The sequence below is a fragment of the Rhinatrema bivittatum genome, chromosome 7, assembly GCF_901001135.1.
Source record: "Rhinatrema bivittatum chromosome 7, aRhiBiv1.1, whole genome shotgun sequence".
NCBI lineage: Eukaryota > Metazoa > Chordata > Amphibia > Gymnophiona > Rhinatrematidae > Rhinatrema > Rhinatrema bivittatum.
The window spans coordinates 65,416,939-65,441,150 of record NC_042621.1 but is presented as its reverse complement, the minus strand read 5'-3'; the positions used below and the strand labels follow the sequence as shown (position 1 = coordinate 65,441,150).

The 24,212-nt window shown below is 40.3% G+C and overlaps 1 protein-coding gene across 1 annotated transcript in view; it reads left to right on the top strand.

Annotated features, from left to right (window-relative positions):
* The window catches only part of VPS35 (VPS35 retromer complex component), a 196,661-nt gene that overhangs the window by 1,028 nt on the left and 171,421 nt on the right, over window positions 1-24,212 (top strand). Inside the window, exon 2 of the mRNA XM_029608455.1 lies at window positions 10,810-10,908. Within this exon, the coding sequence (XP_029464315.1) occupies window positions 10,810-10,908 (99 nt within the window). The remainder of the gene's footprint in view (window positions 1-10,809; window positions 10,909-24,212) is intronic.

Sequence of the window (24,212 nt, the reverse complement as noted above, 5' to 3'; positions counted from 1 at the left end):
AAGGTTTCCCTTACAATGTAATTGTTTTGGAAAATAATACTAAAAAAGAATCAAATTCTTTTTAATTCCAGTATAAAAATGCAATAAAATATATTAGAATATAAAAGGCGATTATAAGAATAAGATCCAAGGAAGAAGCAAATATGTTGGGAAAACAGGCTAGTAATCATATGTACTAAGTATTTTCCAATACACATGAAAGTGAAAAAATCCTATAGTACATCAGCCCTTATTGAGCATTGCTTCTTTATTTTTTTCTGTTCCTGTATATTTCTCAGCCTTATCTCCTAAGCAGAGACTAAATGAAAAAGATTTTTTGGTGGCAGCGGTGCACTTGTATCTCTTCTGCTGCTGAAGAAGCCTGTGGGCAGGGAGCTTTTGCTGGAGAGATCCTGTTAGCTCAGTGATGGGGAACTCCAGCCCTCGAGAGCCACAAACAGGCCAGGTTTTCAGGATATCCACAATGAATATGCATAAGAGATTTACATACAATGGAGCAGTGTAAGCAAATCTCTCTCATGTATATTCATTGTGGATATCCTGAAAACCTGGCCTGTTTGTGGCACATGAGGGCTGGAGTTCTTATCACCGAATTACCTATTGTCAGCTGACCAGTGTATACACTGTCACTGAAATCTATACATATATTTAAACTTTACACACTGGGTATATGCCAATGCATGTTGACATGTGGTGAGATGTGTGTTAGCTACATCTGATTATTCCGTAATATATATTTTATCACTTGGGGCCTGGTTTGTTAAGGTTTTTTTTCCCCTCAACACAGTATAAATCCATGTTAATATACAATATCCATGTTTCTCCCCTCATATTTATCCCCACTCCTACATAGCCCAGGCATTACAGCTACAATCATTCAGGCCGATACAGTAAGAAATGCGGGAGAGCGGGGGCTCTATGTTGAGCGCCTGCTCCCCTGACGTACACCCAGACACCTCTCCTGGGTGCACGATTCTATGGTTAAATTAGGTGGTGTGCTAATGAGGCGCTAGGGACAATAGCGCATCCTAGTGCCGCCTTATTAGCGGTGGAGGTGGCTGTCAGCGGGTCTGATAACTGACACACAATTTACCGGCTTCTGTTTTCGAACCTGCTGACAGCCACATGTTAGGAAAACGGACGCTGGTAAAATTGAGCGTCTGTTTTGCTAACCGCTGACCGGCAGGCAGATTTTTTTACTTTTTTTTTCTTTTTTAAGTTTTGGTTCCTCTGACTTAATATCGCTAGGATATTAAGTTGGAAGGTGTATAGAAAAGCAGTATTTTCTGCTTTTCTGTACACTTTTCGGGTTGCTCAGAATTTAACACCTGCCCTTGGGCCAGTGTTAATTTCTGAGAGTAAAATGTGCGGCTTGGCTGCACGTCTTACTTTCAGTATCCCGGGCACCTAACTCATAGGCTCATTGACATGCATTTGCATGTGATGAGTGCTGTTAGTTTTCAGGGGGTTGGTCGTGCATTTTCGACGCAATATTACCCCTTACGGTATAAGGGATAATTTTTTATTTATTTTATTTAAGGATTTATATACCAGGGTTCCTGTATAATATACATATTACCCCGGTTTAAAATGAACAGTAACTATCGCTTCAAGTTAGCGGTTTACAATGAACATGGTTAATCCAAAATAACAGGAAAAAATATATAATAATGTTAACAATTAAGAAGTAATAATAAATAGATAAAATAAATAATAAATAAATGAAAAAAAAAAAAACTAACAGTAATAGATGCGCATCGAAAATGTGCGGCCAAACACGTGCTAAAGGGTGCCCTTGGCCTGCCTGTATCTTTCTCTGAAACCTGTTATCCATGCATCTTAAGCCTTGACTGTAGGTTGCACAATTAATGGGATCTCCTTTGGCAATTGTGAATATTACCTTGACAGCATGCTTAGCCCCATCCAGCTTGAATGACAAAAAACAGACTCTGCAGTCCAATCTGGCTCTTCCTCATGGCAGTGTGCAGCATTGTAGTTTAAGTTCAGTGAATATTATGTATGCTTTTTAAATTGTTGGCATTCTTGTGGCTTGACTACATTTCACTCAGTCTTGAACACATTGATTACTTTAGGTATTTACTTTTAGGTATTTCATGGCTTAAATTGCTAGTCTAGCTATGAAATTGTATGGCTTAAGTTTCCTTTTTCTTAAAATGGAAAAAAAAAAAAGACCAAATGCACTTACGCTTAATGTAAGGAAATGAGGTGCTGCTTTTTATAGCTAGGAAACAGCCTTCTTGTCAGCAGTGTCAGAAATGATTTTCGATACATTTATGTAATGTTATTTGTGAGATGGCAAAAAATAAATCCATTGCTGTTGTAAGCTGTGACTCTTGACAGCTTTGTTGTTTTAAGAGGAATTATAGAGAAATCAAGTGGCTTAAAAGATTGGAAAGGGCCACTCTCCTTCCTTTTAAAGAACACACTTCTTTTTTTTTTTTTTTTAATATTGCTGTTTGTCATGTGAACTTTTTTAAAATTTTGCACTTTAGGTGTCCTTTTTCTCTAAAGGTACTGTGGAAAGAAAAACCTAATGAAGTATTGTGAAGTCCCAAACTTTCACAGTCAGACCATGAATGAAATTCCAAAAGAGAAAAACAGAAAGATGCAAAGTAATGTGACTGCTAAGGATCATAAGACCTAGTCCTTGAGTTGTATGGATGGGCAGATAAGATGGGCTGAATGGTCTTTCTGCTGCCCTGTTTCTGTGGTGCCACACTCCAGTCAGGGTTTCAGGATACCCATACTGAATAGGCATGAGATGCGTTTGCATGCACTGTCTCTACATTCATGCAAATACATTTTATGCATATTCATTGTGGATATCCGGAAAACCCGTGTGATTTCTGGCACTTGACTGGCATTGCTTACCCCTGCCGTAGTTTCTAATGGATCTCTTTCCCCATCAGTTCATTTTAACTAAAGATCATCTGTGCTTGCCCATTACTTTCGGCTATTTACACTTTTGGATAATAGAAGGACTAGGGGGCACTCCATGAAGTTAGCAAGTAGAATATTTAAGACTAATCCGAGAAACTTCTTTTTCACTCAACGCACAATTAAGCTTTGGAATTTGTTGCCAGAGGATGTGGTTAGTGCAGTTAGTGTAGCTGGGTTCAAAAAAGGTTTGGATAAGTTCTTGGAGGAGAAGTTCTTTAACGGCTATTAATCAAATTGACTTAGGGAATAGCCACTGCTATTAATTGCATCAGTAGCATGGGATGATCTTGGTGTTTGGGTACTTGCCAGGTTCTTGTGGCCTGGTTTGGCCTCTGTTGGAAACAGGATCCTGGGCTTGATGGACCCTTGGTCTGACCCAGCATGGCAATTTCTCATGTTCTTTAATTCTGTTACTGTTATTGTATTCACCACCTCCACAGAGAGGCTGATGCATGTATCCTAACCACCCTTTTTGTGAACATCTTTTTCTAATTTGACCCCCTTCCCCATTTTGAGCTTCACATTATGACCTCTTATCCTTCAGCTTCCTTTGTGCTAAAAAGGGTTTTGCTTCTTGAGCATGATTTATACTGTTTGAAGTATATGAATCTCTGTCATATTCTCTGTTGTCTACATATTAGATCCTTAAGTCTCGTTTCATGTTTTGATGGAAACCTTGTATCATTTTGTAGTCCCTCTTTGGGCTCCTACATTTGGCCTTCTGAACTGGGCACAGTATTCAGTGTCTCAACAATGTCTTGTACAGAGCCATTATCTCCCTTTTTCTACTGGTCATACCTCTGCCTATGCATCTTAACATTTATTTTGGCTCTGGCCACTGCCTTTTTGCATTTTGCAACCTTGAGATCATCAGTTGCAATCACCCCAAGATGTTTCTCCTAATTGATGCACATTATTATCTCATTCCCCAATGTATACTGTTCCCTTAAATTTCTACATTCCCAGTGCTTGACTTTGTTATTTTTGCATTGATTCTTAGCTGCTAGGCACATGATAATGGAGGACAGAAACATGGTCTAGTGCAGGGGTGGGTGCAGATGGGCCAAATCCGACCTATCTGTTTAAAATGTACATTATTTATGGCCTGCGCGTAATCGGGCCCTGAGTGGTGTGCTGGTGGGGTTCCCACCCCCACCAGGATCCATCTGCCTCATGGCACATGGAGTTAAGTGCTGGCAGGGTTCTCACCCATGTGAGGGAATGTGTCTGTCTTGCCGCACGTGGACTTATGCGCTGGTGGGGTTCCCATCCTCGCCAGCAGGAAGAGGACCCATCTGTCTCGTGGTGCATGGAATTATGTGCTGGCATGGTTTCCACCCCTGTCAGCAGAAAGAGGACCCATCCTGCATCACAGCACATTTAGTAGTATGCTGGCAGAGTTCCCAACCTCCACCAGCAAGAAGATTGGCATTGCAGCATGGCTAGCTGGGGAGGTTCCCACCCCTCACCAGCAAGAACAGGCCCTGTGGCCCCGTGGTGTGACTTGCTGGCAGGGTTTCCCTCCCTGCCAACAAGAAGAGGCCCTGCAGCATGGTGGGCCTGAAGCTGATCTACTGGTGGGTTTCCTGCATCCAGCCAGCAGGAAGAAAAAGAGAACCCCAGTAGAAAGGTGAGTCACATGGTAGGCTGGGAAGGGGGTGAGGGTGGGGAGTGCCTGAGAGGGGAGAGAAGGGAAGGGACTAATTGGGGGGGAGGGAGAGGATGTGTGACTGAGAAGAAGGGAGCATGACTGAGTGGGAAGGGAAGAGGGTGAGTGGGAAGGTGAGTGATTGAGAGGTGAGAGAAGAGGTGAATGACTGAAAGGTGAGTGAAGGAAGGGAGAGGAAGGAATTGGAAGAGGGGAATGAGAAGAGAGGGTAGAAGTCATACCAGTTATACTGTTCCATATGTTATACGGTTCCATGTAAAGCTCCGCTCTTTGTTGAGCAGTTCTTCGTTGTATGTAAACCGGAGTGATTTGTAGTCCCTACAAGAACTTCGGTATATAAAAATTAAAAATAAATAAATAAATAAGTCTTAATGTATGAGTGTATATGTATGAGAGAGGAGAAAGTGTGTATATTCCCCTCCACTAATCCAATCTCTGGGTAACTGGAAATAAAGGTGAAAGGTATGGAGCGAGGGAAATGTGTGATATGACTGCTGTTTTGAAATATTTAATTGATTTTGGGAAATGTTTAATTTTTTTTTATCCTTATTCTTAATTATATGCTCTCTTCATCTGTTTTGAAATATTCTTTTATTAGTATGGTTTACTCACTGTTACTGATTTATATTTCTTTTTTTTTTTGTTCTCATACATAATGTGATTTCTGTTTTTGCATTATTTCACTGCATATGAGTCTGGTTTTTAGTGGTTTCCATTTCGGTTTTTTTGTCTGCACCTTTCTGTTTATACTTTTATGGCCGTGACTGAGGTGAGGTAATCTGCTAGCCGGGACCTTTTGGGTTTAAGGTCTTGCTGATTTTGGTAGAGGCTAGGATCCATGATTGAAGGGGCTCCTAAGGTGTAAACAATGATTGTGCGTAAGCTTGCGTTGGGGTTGTTTGTGTCGAGGAACTCCAAGGGGGGATCCTGCCCGGACCTCATTGTAATATGGCCTCAACAGAAAAATGTTTGCCCACCCCTGGTCTAGTGGTTAGAGCAATGGGCAGAGAACCATGGAAGCCAGGGTTTTAATCTCACTTCCCTCACTGACACACTCCTTGTGACTCTGGGCAAGTTGCTTTCTCTCCCATTGTCTCAAGTACCCACTTAGATTGTAAGCTCTTTGGGGATGGGATTTATTGTATCTGAAGACTTAATCATCATTGTACAGTGCTGCCTACTTCTAGTAGTTCTATAGAAATAAGTAGTATTAGGTTTAGATCACTCTGTACCCAACAGGCCTATCCACTTTGTTGAATGTTTTAGAATCACCTGCAAAAAAAAACACACCTTTTCTGTAATATCACTTATGAAAGTATTGAGTAAAACTAGCCCAGGTCTGATAACCTGAAACACTCCATCATTAGCCTCGCGTTCCTTGAAGTGAGCTTCATTTACCAATACCTTCTGTTTGGCACTCGGCCAATGTCTAACCTGTCAACCACCTTGGAGCCACTTTTAGGCTGCTCACTTTAAATATGTCTCCTTTCTGGCACAGTAGCTTTACTGAAATCTAAGTATACCAATTCAGTGCTTGCCCCAAACTAGTTTGTATCATCCAATGAAAGAAAATGATCAGAATTGTTTTGGCATATTCTTCCCCTGCTGAAACTATATGAACTTGTATCTTGCTAAACTTTCTTTAGATACAAATTCTCAATGTCTTTGTAAATTTTCAGTCAGATCAGCAGGAACTTGTTTTAAATAAAAGTTTTCAGCAGGTAAAAATGAAAACTTGATGTCCATGTTTATGTTTTTTAATTATTTGTTCTATTGATTTTCATTTATTACACAAAAGCAATAATAACATAAGATAAGCGGTCCTGATATTTCATATTCATTTCTTACAGAAATATGTTCACTCTATCACATTCATTATCATTACTGCATTTATTTTGTATAATCAATAGTAAATAGGTACTTACAATAATAAAGAAATAGAAGAGGCGTGAAGCCTAAGGGTCTCCCCTTAGGCTTCCATGCACCAATGTAATTAAAAAAAACAGAAAAAGCTTAACATAGCACTAACTGCACTGTTTATATTATTTAACTAGAAGCTGGGACGAAGTGACGATTTTTCTTTGTTCAATAAAGCTTTTCAGATGTTCGGCATAAAGAAAACAAAGATATCCTGTTGTTTTTTAATTATGCATTTGCAGGGAAACCGCAACACAAACGAGAAACCCAAAGAAATAACATCCTGTCAAAAAGCTAAAAACCCTTTTCTCCGTAATTACGTAGATAAAGCGAGATCTGGGAAAATCTTAACTAATTTGTCATGAAAAGAGAGAGGATACTTATAAAAATATTTTATCATGACCTTATTTAGGTCCAGACATTTTACAAAAGAAACTAATAAAGTGCCCCAATCTATTACTTCATTATCAGAATTTTCTAAAACATTTGTAAGATTCCCCTGAAAAGGTAACTCGGACGTATTTAGATTTAAACTTCTCTTAGGCAGAAAATAACAGAAACTGATATTAGGCAAATCAATTTCAGAAAAACCCAATATTTCCTTTAGAAAGTTTTGAAGAGTTTCCATTGGTACTTCCCCAGCAACTCTAGGGAAGTTAAGGAAACTAAATTTAAATGTTTAGCGTTATTCCCAAAAGTCTCAATACGCCTTGACAATAATTCTGTCTTACCACGGCTGCATGAAATTCCAGATTTCTTCTTTTCCCCGTTTCTTCAAGGATTTTAATTCTCTTCTCAATTTTTAATGGATTTCTGTATTGCTAGGATATCCTGTTGGTTTCTCCCACTAATACAGTCCAGGCCTTTTATATTTGCAGCCATTACCGCCATTAAGTCCCACACTACCTTAGACATGTTAAAAACATGGACACACACCTAGAACTCCTGTGGGCCGTAATGGCTACAAATATAAAAGGCCTGGAGGAAAAGATGGACTGTATTAGTGGGAGAAACCAACAGGATATTCTAGCAATACAGAAATCCATTAAAAATTCCGAGGAGAGAATTTAAAACCCTTGAAGAAACGGGGGAAAAAAGAAATCTGGAATTTCATGCAGCCGTGGTAAGACAGAGAACTATTGTCAAGGCGTATTGAGACTTCTGAGAATAATGCTAAATGTTTACATTTACGTTTCCTTAACTTCCCTAGAATGCATGGAAATAAAGGTTAACAAATAAAACCATAAATTTATATAAACGAATATCAAAACTTTCAAAAAAAGATCTAAAGACTTTTTTTTTTCTTTTTCATAAAGTCTACGTTAATGATTATTTATTTCAACAATCTAATTTTAACCAAGACTACCAACCATACGCATGCAAAGGAGATAATGAAAAATCGTCTGGCAATGACCATCATAATAGCAATATGAACTTATAATTAACAACACTAGAAGACCATCCCGAAGATGTTTAAATACCAATACTGTTAACATGATCCTTTTCCCTTCTTTTCCTTATGCTCCCTTTTTCACCACCAACCTCTCCCCGATCCCTTCTTCTTTTCCACTATTAATTTATGCATCAATTTTTTAATGGTTTATTCTGTTTGATTTTTGTAAACCGTTATGATGGCTGCACCGAATGACTGTATATAAAACTGAACAAATAAATAAATATAAGATGATGCCCTTCTTAGTTTAGTCCAATAAAAAATTATCACTCTTATTGAACTTTTATTCTCTTTAGCATGTCTGGTAATGCTGAAGTGGGCATGCCTTGATTCTTTCTTGTAAAGAAATGTTTCTGGCATACACAACTGTACCTGGACTAAAATTCTGAAATGGGAGTAGAGGTTAATTCTATTTTTTTATCAGTCCATATTGCTTCATTTCACATTAATTGGTTTGGTCTTTCTGTTAGATTCTTTAGTGATGTTGCAGTCAGTGTCTGTGTAGCATTGTAGTTCCCTGCCATGAAGTGGCTGTTACTTCAGACCAGTGTCTTAAGAAGTTTTGCTGGAGAAACAGGAGGATACGGTTTACTGTAGAGGATAGAGTTTCTGGGCCTACTGGTCAGGCTGTAGCTCAGGCAATATGAGCTTGGTCGGGGCTAGTTCTTATTTCAGGCATAGCCAGAACTAACTTTTTTTGGGTGGATCCAAGGTTAACATGGGTGGCCTGTAGGCATATAGGTTATTTCAAACACTTATCAACATTAAAAAAAATTCCTTATTAATCTGTATTAACATATTTTATATTTATTCCAGTTTATAAATACATGAGTACCATGTAATAGCAAAGAACACATAAACATCGGATACAATCAATCATGTCACAAAACAAATATCAATATATTCTTTCATGACTCCACTTTCCAGAAAAGCAGAGATCATCAAAACTATAATAAAATAGCAATAATCATAAGAATGGGTGCAGAGCAGAACTACTACAGTTCACATTGCAACCCAGCATGAAAAAAAATATTAAAATTCTGGTGCCAGCTCAGCAAAAAGACTCCCTCCACTGCTAGACATTTTGTGAAGTAACACAAACCCCTACCAAAAAAAAAAAAAAAGCCTAGAACCTTACCATAGCATACAGTCACAGCACCGATTATCGGGACTCAAACAGCAGCAGTCTTATGACACAACAGCAATACAAAAACTACACTAGGCCCTAGAGCATTAATACACCACCTACTAGGGTAACCAAACAAGCCGGACTGCTACAAATCCCTACAGAGAAACTACACGCCAGCAGCAATACTGCACCTCAGTCACAACACACCCAGGCAGAACACAGACCGACCCTCACCTAATACAGAAATAAGGGACTGCAAATTAGAAACAGAAGCATGCGAACAAAACCGAGATATAAAGCCTGAGAACCCAAGCTCTGAACAGGGGGTCCGGAAAACGATCTCCTGCCGCAAATCGTTTTCCGTACGGAAAATGGCGCCGGCAGGAGATCGACTGCAGGAGGTCGTTCAGCGGTGGTCCGGAACCCCCGCTGAATGACCTCCTGCAGTTGATCTCCTGCCGGCGCCATTTTCCGTACGGAAAACGATTTGCGGCAGGAGATCGTTTTCCGGACCCCCGCTGGACCCCCAGGGACTTTTGGTCAGCTTGGGGGGGCCTCCTGACCCCCACAAGACTTGCCAAAAGTCCAGCGGGGGTCCGGAATGACCTCCTGCAGTCGAATCGTGTTGGTCTATGGCCGCCGCCATTTTGCGCCGCCATTTTGAAAAATGGCGCCGCTGAAGACAACACTATTCAATTGCAGGAGGCCGTTCCGGACTGCTGCCGTTCCGGACCGCCGCTGGACCCCCAGGTAATTTAAGGCATTTGGGGGGGGGGTTCGGGAGGGTGGGGGATTTAATTTAAAGGGTCGGGGGTGGGTTTTAGGGGGTTTTAGTGTGCCGGCTCACGATTTTCACGATTTTCACGATTCTTTAAACACCCAAACGGCAACAATACGATTCCCTCCCCCTCTCAGCCGAAATCGATCGTTAAGACGATCGAGGACACGATTCACATCTCTAGTATGAATTAGGCACTACTGCTTCTTATGCAGTTTTTTTTTTATAGAGAATTCTATAAAAGACAAACTAAAACCCTTATTTCTAAGAGTGGTAAGCTCAACTGTTAGCAAAGTACAGCAGCCCAATTTCTTCCAACGTCAGCGCGGGGAGAATTCCTTTTCTGCTTCCACAAAGGCTCCGGTTGGCTCCAGTGAAGGGTTGTGCCACTACTGTCTACTGCTAGTAATCTATTTGAAGGACAGAGGGAGGGCCAGCACGGTGCATAACTGAAAGCTGCGGTATATTGGCACATTAAAAGTTAAATAACAAACATAAGCACCACTGGTTGGCTTGACCGTGGAGGTTTTTTGTCCTTTTTCCCTAGCCGGAGTGACATGGAAGTTGTTGATTATAAAAGTGGGGAGAGAAAATGCACTGGCCCTTAGTATGTGGGGAAACCTCAGGCCAAGCTTGCAGGATATAAGGCCCAGATCAAATCACAGAGATCTTCATAATAAAGTTCCTTTTCTATGTTTAGTTGACTTTTATAATTCAACTGAGTCTGTGACATGATGACAATAGAAGATCAAGTTTATTCCTGCCCACAACAATGTTACAACCTATAATAGCCACATTCAATAAGGCTCCTCATTAACTGAGCAGCACTGCTGATGACAATATATCCTCCATGATTCATGGACAACAAGACTAATAGATGCTTTTGTTATTGTCTTTTTCAGCCTACAACACAGCAGTCTCCTCAGGATGAGCAAGAAAAGCTCTTGGATGAAGCCATTCAAGCAGTGAAGGTCCAGTCCTTTCAGATGAAGCGATGCTTGGTAAGAAGCCATAATTTTAATGGAGGAGAAATGGATTTGGAAGCCAATTGAAATGCTGTGTGTTACTTGATCAACAATTTTAGGACCGTGACATGCAAAAACTTACACATGGTTGAGAATTGAGTGCTTTTATCACAGCACCATATAACTGAAAAAATCAGCCACTGATGAAATGTAAAGTTGGGAGTGGGAAATCGCAGGTCCATTTTGTAAAACGTTGAACAGATTTTAGACTTTCTTCTGCCTCCATGTTTCTCTTAATATTTTCTCTTCCTTCTCGTCGCTTTTATATTGTTTATTTATTCAAGAGATTGACAGAAGACATCTCGTGGAAAAAGTAAACTACAAACCAAACTTGTCGAGTTACAAATATCTCTTGATCTTTCAAACATTATACCCCGACCTATAACCTATCGCACCATCCGGTTTAGCATGCACACCAGCCAGAGTTCAGCATCCTCCCATAATTCCCAACAGTTAAGTATTCAGTGCCACAAAGGAGAGAGTAGAAGGTTTAATATCCACAGCGCCACAACTGCAGAATACCCTGCTTGATAGCCAGTTTCCCCCTTTTTAAATACAAAAATTATAGAAAGTTCATCAGTTGTTCCTACAAAGATATAATAGGCAGAAATGTATGCACCCAAATCATCAAAACAGCTTTCTTTACCAATACTTTACTGTTTTCTACCTTTTGGCATCTTATGTGAAAGCTGGCTCTGGTCTGTCTCCAGGAAGGAGGGAGGTGTGTGCAAGCTGTACAGATAACTGGAACCTTCTTGAGTGCCAAGGTCAACTTTGAGGGGAAGCAGAAATCTGATTCTAACACTAAAAGAAGAAATGGAAAAGCGACTGGAAGAAGAATAAGACAGTTAAGCGTTGCAGAAAAAAATAAAGACAAGAACAGCACTATGTAGTGGGATGCTGAACAGAACTGAAAGATAAACCCCTTCTTGCCAAGAAAATTGCAGAAAAGCTGCCAAGTTACCTAAAGAATAGTTGCTGTTGCTTCTCCTCTTTTGCTCCTGCATGGCTGCTTCTGGGCTCAGGTTCTAGTTCTGCTCTGGCACTGTCCCCTGTTCTGTGCGTATCTTGCAGTTAACTGTTATATTTTAGTTGTTTAAAAGAGATAGGGATGTGAATATTGTTTTAAAAAGTATCTGTTTAAACAATTGAAATTAGAACTGTTAGCTGTGTAATATGCACAGAGCAGGGTACAGTGCCAGAGCCAGAATGGGATCCTGAGCAGCAACTATGAAGCAGCATAAGGGGGAAGGGGGAGAAGCAACAGCAACTATTGGTGATTGGCTGACTGGCCTGACAGATCTGAGTTGGCCTTGATGATGTGGTAGCAGTCTTGTCTTTTCCCCTGCATTCTGCTGCTGGGGCCACAACCAGAAAGTTTTGGAGGCATCCCAGGGTCCTTCTTGCCTGTCCCTGCAGTAGATAGCGCCAGAATCCATCACATACTTCCTTCTAGAGATCCATGGCCAGGTTCCTATCGTTGTAAGGGAGCTACTATGTTAAATGGCAAGGCCCAAGACTAAACAGTAAAGTTATACTTAGAGAAAATATTAAATAGTTAATTAATGAGGACAAACAGGATGGTAGTCCTCACACATGGGTGACATCATCAGATGGAGCCCCGATGTGGAAACATGTCAAAAGTTTCTAGAACTTTGATTAGGCACACTGAGCATGCCCTATACCATGCGTCCATGTGGGTATAGGGCATCTAAGTGGGGAGCTCACTTAGATGGGCTTGGTACCCAGGGTCTGTGGTCTGCTCGGGAATTTTCTTGTCAAATCAACTTCCTGGAGCTTCAGGCGATCAGGCACATGTTATGGGCTTTCAGAGTTTGGCTGTCCAACATAGTTGTCCTGATCCAAACCAACAACCTCGTGGTCTGGGTGAGCTCACTTTTATCTGTTTTTGGCCTATTGGAAAACTTTTCTTCTCATCGCGTAGCATCCTAGACAGGATTTTTGCCGTTTCTGGTAAGCTGCTTTTTCATGGTCCGTTACCCCTGCAGAAGCGGTGTCTCTGTGCCCGCCAATCATCGAGGGCCGCCGCCATCATTTCGTGTCTATGGCCCCTTTTCTTTCATTCTGTCATGGCCACGTCTGTTTTTTGTCTATACTAGCAGTGCCCAAGAACCTTACCCATCACGGATCTGCATGAGATGAGTGTCCTCTGCCTCTGGGCATTGCATGATGTCCGGGGTTGTTGCTTGTGTGCCTAAATGATCCTGAAAGGATGTCTGCTTCAACTCTACAGGATGGATCAGCTCTTCGGGTCACGGAAGTCCAAGGCTTTGGTGGCAGCCTGAGCAGCTGCTTCAAGAGCAGCAGGACATCTTTGTCGCTGGTACATAAGGGCCTGGAGTGCAGAAAACATGAGGTCCGTGTGACCTACGATGTTTTCAAAATGGTATTGAGAGTATCTGCAGTGGGAATCGGTGCCTGCAGAATGGTATGGCTGCGGGTTGCGGATATCCAACCAGAGATACAGGAATAACTCTGACGTGCCATGTACTGGAGAGAATCTCTTCGGAGATTGTCCTGATCCAAACCACCAACCAGTTAGCCATGTCATATGTCAACAAGCAGGGAAGAACGGGATAGTACCTCCTGTGTCAGGAAACAGTGTAGAGCTGGTTATGGGCCCTGTCCCACAGGATGGTGCTCAGGCCATGTACCTGGCCAGGATAGAGAAGTGGTAATGGACAGGCTGTGTCGAGCCTTCAGACCCCATGAATGGTCCCTGGATGTTCTGCCTCTGGGGGAGCCCGGATGTAGATCTGTTTGCGTTCCCCAGCAACAGGAAGGTGTCTCAGGTCTGCTCCCTGTACAGGTCAGACAGCAAACCAGCTTCTGATGCCCTTGCCTGTCATTAGGGCCAAGGGTCTTCTGCATGCGTGTCCTCCGATTTCCTTACTGATGAAGTCTCTCTTGAAGTTTCACGAGAACAGAGGGACTTTGATCCTCATAGTTCCTCATTGGCCGAGACAGGTCTGGTTTCAACTCCTACTGGAGTTGTCCATCTGGAGACCAATTCATTCTGGGGATTTTCCCAGATCTCATCATGCAAGACCAAGGCAGGCTACGGCATCCCAATCTCCAGGCCCTGTTGCTCACAGCCTGGATGTTGAGAGGTTAATCCTGCAGCCACTTGATCTTTCAGAGGATGTGTCTTGGGTCCTGGTGGCGTCTAGAAAGCCTTCCATTGGAAAGTCCTATGGACTGAAGTGGCAAAGTTTTTCCGTGTGGCTTGACCAGAAGGCCCTAGATCTGTTCTCCTGCTCCATACAAAAACTGCTTGATTACCTTCTAACCTATCGGAGGCTGGCTTAAAAATCAACTCTGTTAGAGTTCATCTTAGTGCATTTGGCACATATCACCACGGTGTAGATGGTACACCCATCTTTGTACAGCCTATAGTTGTACGTTTCATGCGGGGCCTGCTTTAGTTGAAGCCTCCCCTAATGCCTCTCACTGTGTCTTTGGATTTCAATGTGGTGTTAGCTCAGCTGATGAAAGCTCCTTTTGAGCCGCTGTGCACCGTGATCTGAAGTACCTGACATGATAGGGCATATTTTGGTGGCACGTAGGGTCAGCGAGCTCCAGGCCTTATCTATCTTATACTAAGTTCTATCATAACAGGGTGGTCTTGCATACACACCTGCCTAAGGTGGTGCCTGATTTCCATCTTAACGAGCCAGTCATCCTGTCAATATTCTTTACCAGGCCCCATTCTTACCAAGGCGACCGAGCACTGCACAGTTTGGATTGCAAGTGAGCCTTAAGCTTCTTCTATCTGAGCAGACAGAAGCCCGTAGACAGTCCATCCAACTTGTTTCTTTTGATAAGAGTAGGTTGGTTGTTGCCGTTGCCAAAGACAGCCAATTGGCTAGCAGATTGCATCTCCTTCTGTTATGCCCAGGTTGGACTGCATCTTGGGGGTCATGTCAGGGCCATGGCAGCATCAGTGGCCCACTTGCGAGCAGCTCCCATGGAGGAGATCTGCAAGGCTGCGACGTGAAGTTCTCTTCACATGTTCATATCTCATTACTGTCTGGATAAGGATGGCTGATGCGACAGTAGGTTCGGCCAGTCTGTCCTTTGGAATCTGTTTGTAGAACCCAAATCTCCTGCCTAGGGCTCGTTGTTTTGAGTTCAGGCTGCCTTCCCCCTCTTGTACCAACAGCACTGGTATTGTGCCCATTGGCACCTGTTTTGGGTGTCTGTTGGGCCTGTTTTGTGTTGGAGCAGCCGTAGCTAGGGATTCACCCATGTGTAAGGACTACTTGTTCTTGGAGAAAGCAGAGTTGTTTGCCTGTAACAGGTGTTCTCAGAGGACAGCAGGATGTTAGTTCTTATGAAACCCCACTCGCCACTCCATGGAGTTGGGTTTCTTTTATGTTTTATTTTTAAATGTAATTCTGTGTTACAAATCTGGAGAGGGATCCCGCGTGGACGCTTGGTATGGGGCATGCATGCTTTGACATAGGTTTTCTGCATTGGGGCTCCATCTGATGATGCCACCCATGTGTGAGGACTAACATCCTGCTGTCCTTGGAGAACACCTGTTAGAGGTAAGTAACTGTGCTGTACATCTCTAATTCAAGAAATATGGTTAACTTACCTTGTGTGTAATAATTTTCATGTATCAATTCCATAAAAAATGCATTGGTACATTGAAATGGCTATTGTGCTATATTAATAAGGAACTATTAGGGTTTATCAAAAGCTTTAATGCATAGAATAATATGAAATTAACAAGTGGGTTGACTAGACGAGCCTCCCTCGTAAGCCAGGGTATGTTGAGTATGATCTTGATCTCATATTTAATGCCAGTGCCTTTCTTAATACTCCCAGTGAACCAAAGAGAGCTTCCTTCTGGATTTCATAGGGTGTTATATGCACAGGCATCATGTCTAGATATGCCTGTGTGGGTGATTGGCTCAGATTTTGTAGGTCAGTGTTTGAGTTTTCAGAATGTGAAAATTAACTTGTCTGTCTTGTTTGGGATATCTTATATACAGTGTATAGGACATTAGTAACTGAAAGTAACATGAGGTTCAATTATGGATTTTTACACAAAGGAATCTTTTTTTTTTTTTTTTTTTTTTTCTTTTTCCATTGTGGTTATTAGTTAAACACATTCTGATTGAGGCTTGTTGAAAAATATGTAGTGAAGCTGTCTTTCCTGATACAAGAGATTTTTGTGTGCCGAAGGTCAGTTACTTGCAAGCATTGCTGGTGGGATGTATTCACTCTTACTTCAGTCTTAGAAAATATTGAAAAATATCTGTTAATTTATTATGCAACCATTTGGGGTAGTTTATGTGTTTGTTTAGAACGTATTTGGGATATTTTGTACCAGTCGGGGCTCTGAAATCCCTTGATGGGTTTGTAAATACAAGAAAAGCTTAAATAGTTTTCTATTTTACATAATTATAGGATACCATAGCAATCTTTTGTACAATTTGTGATACAGTCTAGAATGCTGTGCTGGAGTTACCATGAATATATTTCTATGCTTTTTGTGTGTTTGTTCTTGAGCTAAGTTTTGTTTTATATAAAATTTAAATTAGTTAATAAGAGCATTTTCTTTTAATTTTTTTTGGTTGAAATTCTTGTTTCAAATATAAATAAATAAAAATAAAATTCACTACATTTAATATAATGCCCAGGGAGAAAAGGAGAGCCTTCAACTTGCCAGCATATCAACAGATAGCAGGTACCATAACATTCACTAACATAAGGATTGTATGCACATAATTCCTTTGATATGTTGGATGCCATTGAAACAAATACAATTTCCATTTCTGTTCATTTCAGTTGAGAAAAAAATGACTAAGAAAGCATATTGAGATTCGTTTCTGCCTTTCTAAAATCCAATGAGCTTAATTTCCTCATGGAGAACATTAAAAATTGCTTTGCTAATCAAGGTAAATCAAGCCTTGGCGCAGGTGATCCTGCTCTGATACTATCAGAATGTATTTTGAATTCATAGTTTTTTTTTCTCATAGTAACCTGGTAGATATTTCAGAAAAAGATCAGGTGGCACTTCCAGACTGCCCAGGTATTCCTGCCCACATGGCTAAGGTATTTGCGTGGATCTCACTATAACATATGATCTCTCTGTGGGTATCATAAATCTAACAATTAAAGTCCCTCTTTTTTTCCTACTTGTTCTTCTTGTGTAGTTTCAAGGAAACCAGATAGATCCCTTAATGGAGAGACCGTCTGTGGTCTCTCCATTAAGGGAGAGTATTCACTTTCATACTGCCAAGTCTTTGATCGTTAAGGAAATACATTTTCATAATATTCGGTATTTCTCCAATAGGCCAAGACAGTCCATCCTGTTGATACTTTTTAAATTGCTCTTTATGGGGAAATCAACTTGCATTTCGGAAAATTAAGTACTCGTAAATTATTATAGCGTACACTATTTTCCAAATTCTCCATCCGCTTTTCAGTTCTTGAATTAAATTAGCTTGAACAGACTTAATCTGCTGAATTTGCGAATCCATTTCTTGAATCTTGTTTGAGTAGTTTAATACCACCGGGTTTACAGCATTTAACTATGTTTGCGACTCTTTAATCACAGTGGTTAAAGACATAATCGCATTTTCAAGTAAAGCTAAAGCACTCCACACTGTTTCCGGAGTCACTACCGAAGGCTTTACAAGTAATTTTAAAGGCAAACCTTCTTGTTGTTCCGTGGGTTCCTTGGGGTGTTCTGTCTGACTCCCTCCTTGTACAGACCACGCTGGAAAACTTCCACCTGCGCTACTTAATCCTCCGATGTTGGCCTCACACAGGGCGGTTAAAACAGCTCCGCCCTGGGGCTGCCCCATCAGCCAAACGGCTGGGGCCCCCTCTATGGCCACTTCCCCCAACAAACGACATTCGTCCGTGGTTCAAGGCCGGGCCCACCGGGCTGGAATGGGCAGGAGGTGAGGGAGTTGCCGGCGCTCTGGGGCTAAGAGATATTTCGCCGAGCAGTGTTTGAGCCTGCTCCCCCTCTAGCGCTGCAGCCGACAATCCCGGAGCATTTCCCGCAGCGGCGAAGAACTCCTTTATTCTCGTTTTGTTGTAAGGTAGGTGTCTGGGGGGGGGGGGGGGGGGTGTTCAAGGTGCCTTCCCTCACCTTACCTTTTCTTTTTGTATGCGGCACATTTTCAACAAAAAGCAGAAAAGTATTAACGAGTCAGGAGAACCATCCGACCGCGTCTTTTCTCACGGCACCATTTTGTCAATCCTACTTTACTTTTGCATGTAAAATATACACATGTGTATTTTTAAAATAGGAAAACTACGTGCATTGAATGCACCGATATGTGGTTCCAATGCATTGCATTTATTTGTGCGTAAGCCTATATATGTGCCTATGTTGCAAGGCAGCGATACACGTTTTTATGAAACGTATATATCATAGGCACAAGTTATAAAATACTTGAGTATATCTGCTCATGGCCATATAAACATGTATATGCCACTGTGTGCATTTATTTGAAAGATATCCTTGACTTCATAGGGCCCTGTGGAGCTTGCTGTGGATTGCACTGTCCTTTCGGCTGAGGAGAAGGGTCCTGGGAAAGAGGACTGTGTATTTTCAGCGGAACTCAAATATAAAGATTTGTAACCTATCATTAAAATCATCCATTGTATCTGAAGACTGGAGGGTGGCTAATATAACCCCAATATTTAAAAAGGGCTCCAGGGGTGATCCGGGAAACTATAGACCAGTGAGCCTGACTTCAGTGCTGGGAAAAAGTTTGGAAACTATTCTAAAGATCAAAATCACAGAGCATATAGAGAGTCATGATTTAATGGATCACAGTCAGCATGGCTTTACCCAAGGGAAGTCTTACCTCACAAATCTGCTTTTTTTTTTTTAAAGAATTTAATAAAAGTGGATAAAGGTGAACCAGCAGATGTAGTGTATTTGTCAAATACCTTCTGAAAATCCCAAGTCCCTCATGAGAGGCTTCTAAGAAAAATAAAAAGTCATTGGATAGGAGGCGATTTCCTTTCATCGATTGCAAACTGGCTAAAAGACAGGAAACAGAGAGTAGGATTAAATGAACAATTTTCTCAGTGGAAAAGGGTAAACACTAGAGTGCCTCAGGGATCTGTACTTGGACTGGTGCTTTTCATTATATTCATAAATGAATACGATGAGTGAGGTGATCAAATTTGCAGATGACACAAAATTATTCAGAGTAATTAAATCACATGCGGATTGTGATAAATTGCAGGAGGACCTTGCAAGACTGGAAGATTGGATGTCCAAATGGTAGATAAAATTTAATGTGGACAGGTGCAAGGTGATACATATAAGGAAAAATAACCCATGCTGTAGTTACACTTTGTTAAGTTCCCTATTAGGAGCTACCACCCAAGAAAAAGATCTAGGCATCATAGTGGATAATACATTGAAATCGTCAGTTCAGTGTGCTGTGGTAATCAAAAAAGCTAACAATGTTAGGAATTATTAGGAAGGGAATGGTGAATAAAATGGAAAATGTCATAATACCTCTGTATTGCTCCATGGTGACCTCACCTTGAGTACTTTGTACAATTCTGGTTGCCACATCTCAAAGATATAGTTGCATTGGAGAAGGACGACCAAAATGATAAAGGGGATGGAAAAGCTTCTCTATGAGGAAAGGCTGAGGTGGGGGGATATTATAGAGGTCTATAAAATCATGAGAGGTCTAGAATGAGTAAATGTGAATTGGTTATTTACTCTTTTGGATAATAGAAGGACCAGGGGGCACTGCATGAAGTTAGCAAGTAGCACATTTAAAACAAATCTGAGAAGATTATTCAACTTAATGCATAATTAAACTCTGAAATTTGTTGTCAGGGGATGTGTTTAGGGCAGTTAGTGTAGCTGGGTTTCAAAAAGATTTGGATAATTTCCTGAAAAGAAGTCCATTGACTGCTATTGATCAAGCTGACTTAGAGAATAATTACTGCTATTACTGACATTAATAGCATGGGATCTACTTAATGTTTGGGTACTTGTCAAGAACTTGTGACTTGGTTTGGCCACTGTTGGAAACAGGATGCTGAGCTTGATGGACCATCTGTCTGATCCAGTATGGCAACTTCTTATGTTCTGTTTTTATATTGGTTTCAAGATCTAAAGAAATTTATAGCATCTGTAAAAGAAGAAATTCTGGAAATGGTGATTGACTAACAGTATTAATATCTAGTAAGAGAGTAGAAGAAGCTGACATAACATTGAGGAGCAGGCCGATTCAGTGATGCAGCTTAAAAAAAAGTCTGCTTTTGCCATATATAAAAAAGACTCTTGAGATCATGGATAATTTGGAAGATCTTGAGAACCACTCAGGGTGAGGCAGTTTGAGATTTCGTGAGATCCCTGAGTCTCTATCACCAAGAAAATAAGCAAAGTGTTTTTGGTATCCAGAGGTAATCCTAACGGAGATGCTGATGTGTTAATAGATCACACTGATCAGACATTGGGCACTATTAAGAAGAATGTGCCCAGAGATAATGTATACTATCACAATTTTCCAGTTAAATAATTAGTCATGGCCATTGCATGACCTTTGGGTTTGTTAAGCTGGGAGGACTGTATCATTGAAGTGTAGAGTGACCTTTCTCCAACTACATTAGAGATGAAGGGAGCTTGAGGAAATAACTGATTTTCTTTAAAAAAAAAAAAATATATATATATATATATATACATACATACATACATACATAACACACACACTATTGTTGGATGTTCTTGTTTGGTCTAACTTTTAATATGGGTGGTGTTATTTCAAGAGGAGGCGATGTGACAATAGAGATACAGGCCCGCTGCTCCTAAAGCTTTTCCCTAATCCGGCTCAAACACTACCTCAGCGGGACTCTACTAGATGTCACTGAGTGGCTAAAGAAGGGAAAAGACTATGATGAAACTCTGAAGAATCTTTGCTGTCTAAGTAGACTGAATCCTGAGGGGACTGTTAAGTTGTCCCTTGGATTTTGCTGTATTGAGGGGTTAAGAATGGCTTGTTCTTTATTTTTTTGTCTTCTAATTTTGCACTCTTGGGATATTCGGGGGGAAGGGTTGTATAAACTGAAGGAACTCATGGAGGGTATGTTTTACCTTTGCTCATCTGTTGGGGTTTTGATGGGCTTGTCTTTCTGGTGTGATTATGTGGTGAGTTGGTGGGTGGCGTCATTCCTCAGAGGGAATGGGATCAGTCCTGGAGATGCTGGTTTTGTTCGGGGAGGCGAGTTGTTTCTTGGCTTAGGAAGATAATTATGATGACTTGGGATTGCGTCTTTGGTTTTTTTTTTTTTTGTTCGATCTGCATTGAGGAGCTTTTTGCTGGAGCTTTAATATTTTTTCAACCTATGGCTACGAATGGCTTCCTTTATGGTGACTCTTTGAATGTTAAAGGCCTTAATACCCCAGTGAAAAGGCAACTCCTGTTGAAAGAGGTTGAGAAGCTTAGAGCTTTGTTTTTTTAGACCAAGAAACACTGAAAGAGGAAGGATGAAAAATGTAATGACGAATAAAGCTTTTCCTTATCTTTTTACCATGACAGTCTCTGCTCATGTTGATTGATGATTCATCTGGGCTAGGCCTGACTTCACAATCTTATAGAAGGAAACTTAAAAACGTGATTTCTGCTTTAGGATTGGTTTACATTTGGAGGGTGCTTCATGTGTCTTTTCATGATTATACATTTTATTCTAAGCTTCATAAGTCATACTTAAAAATTGACCTTTTTTTAAATTGATAAATCTGTTTTAGGGGGTTTGTTTTATCTGACAGTGGGAATATTACCTGGACAGATCATATTCTTGAATCAGTTGTTATTTACTAAATGGCAGTGGGACATAATTTTGGAGTTCGACAGTCTTTTGAATGATGAGGAAATCTGCCAGAGTTTGGGACAATGACTGACATACAGGATTATTTCCAGTTTAACAATACTGAAGATAAAAGCCCTCAGATGTTATGGGACGGTCTCAAAGCATTTCTCCGGGGTAAACTAATAGCACGGTCTGTGAGGAAAGGAAACGGAGCGGAAACTTGTATTAGTTTACAGAAATCCAGCCACTTGCTGGACAAAAAGAGAGCAGACTTTTCATTCTGGATGGAGGCTGAAAGAAGTAAGCTTTGTACGTTGTAATTAGACGATACTCATTTTAAGCTTAAGCTCACTAGACTACCTTATTTTCAGACTGGTGGTAAAGTTGAGTCAATTTTTTGCTTTGAAGTTGAAAGCTTAACAAACACAGAATTATGTTGTATGTATTGACAAGTCCGGTGCCCCTTTGTTTGGAAACAAAAACCAAAGAGAGTTTGTTTCACCCCGTTTTATCTGGAGCTCTGAGGGACTGGTACTTCTGTTGCTGATGAGAATATGGATAAATATCTGGAAGGAGTTCCTCTCCCAGTTATTTCTCAGGAGGCACAGAATAGATTTGTATAAAAAAAAAATTCTGAATTTTAAGGGCTACAAACAATTTATGGTTAAAGCAGAATAAATCCCTTACTAGATGGGTTGTCAAGTTTTTTTTTTTTTTTTAATTTAACTTATAAGTTAAAAAAAAAATACATCCAGCCATATTCTTGAAATAAGAAAAGTAGGTCATAACATTCTAATAACAAAACAGAAAAAGAAACAAAAGGTTGTGGGGGAATAAAGGGATTCCGTACATTTGTTATAATCACATCTGAAACAAGGTAGGAGAAATCAATGTAGAAATTTTGGAGCTGATATAATTAATATATAGCAAGAAGAAAAAACTGGAAGCAATAAGTGAATTCATCGAGACATTTAAACATTCAGGTAACTGACGGAGGAAATACTAGTGATTAACTTAGCTCCAATTGGGTCTGCTATATCAGTGCTATATCCAGAAATATATTGAACTGACTTGGTTCGTAAAATATGTGTGTGTTACAATCATGTTTGACAATAAACATTTGCAGAGAAAATAAAGCAAAAGTTATCACTCCCTCCCAAGGAGGTAGCTCAATGCTGGAGCATCAAAAACTCTTTGCATCTCTTCTAAATCAAGAAATATTCAGATCTTGCACCCAAGAAAAGCAGCATCTTTATAAAAAAATAACTTCAAAGTCTAGTTGTAGACTTATTTGTTTTAGTGCAAAAGTGGCTATCAGAGTAGCTTGGTCTTCCACATTCTCCGATGAGTTTTCTAATATTCATTCATTTAATTTTTATTCTGCTTTTCAACATTTCAAAGCAGATTACGTTCAGTGGTCCTAAAAAATACAGACTACCAATTGAGAGATGTTTGTCAGCCTATTTGGGGATAAATTTGTGTGGTTCTTAGTGTTCAACTTTCTTATGGGAGAGGGCTTCATATTTCCCTGTATGAATTTGGCAGATATCACTGTTCCTAAAGACATTATTGTATGGATCTTGTAGGCCAATTTCTTTGTTAAATTTTAGATATTTAATTTTGACCACAGTTTTGGCTACCAGGTTAGGGTAATTAGCTGTTGAATTAATTTGTGAAGTCAGTCGGACTTCAGGGAAGATAAGCTGCTGTTAATATTGGAAGACTTTTAAATCTTTTATGGATTTCTTGAACTGAGACTAGGTTTGCTATCCTTCTGACCATTGATGCTGTAAAAGCTTTTGATAGTCCATTGTAGTTTTATGTTTAAAGCTCTTGGTAAGGTGGTTTTGGGACCCAATTTTATCAAATGGGTGCAAAAGATGGACCTTGCACCTGAGGCATGTATTAAAAATATTTGGAAAATTTTCATTCTAGGTAGGGATACTCTCCAGTGTTGTCCTCTGTCTCCCTTTTTGTTTGGGTTGGCAATGGACCCCTTTGCAAAGAGGATTAGGTGTAACCATGATAATAGGGGAATATGCTCTGGTCAGCTGGAATATACAATTTCCTTCTTTGCTGATGACATTTGTTTTCTATTGCGAACCCTAGAATATCTTTGACTATTTTGATAAATGAAAATGGTCAGGTGTCTGGATTTAAAGTGAATTTTGCAATTAATTAAGGAAATTAGCCTATACCAACTCAGCAATGGATCCTTGCCAAATTTGGGGATTACAGTAATGAAATCTTTGGATCCATTGGTAAATCATCCCATAGATACTAAATCTTCGGAATAGGAAACCATTTCAATAAAAATATTTACCAGAAAGTTAATTTTGAGTAAGTCTCAAATTCTAAATATTAATCTTCCAGGGTCTGTAATTTGATAACTTAAAGGAGAAGTTTCCTTTTGAATGGATTAAGTATCACCTCAAATATTTAGGGGT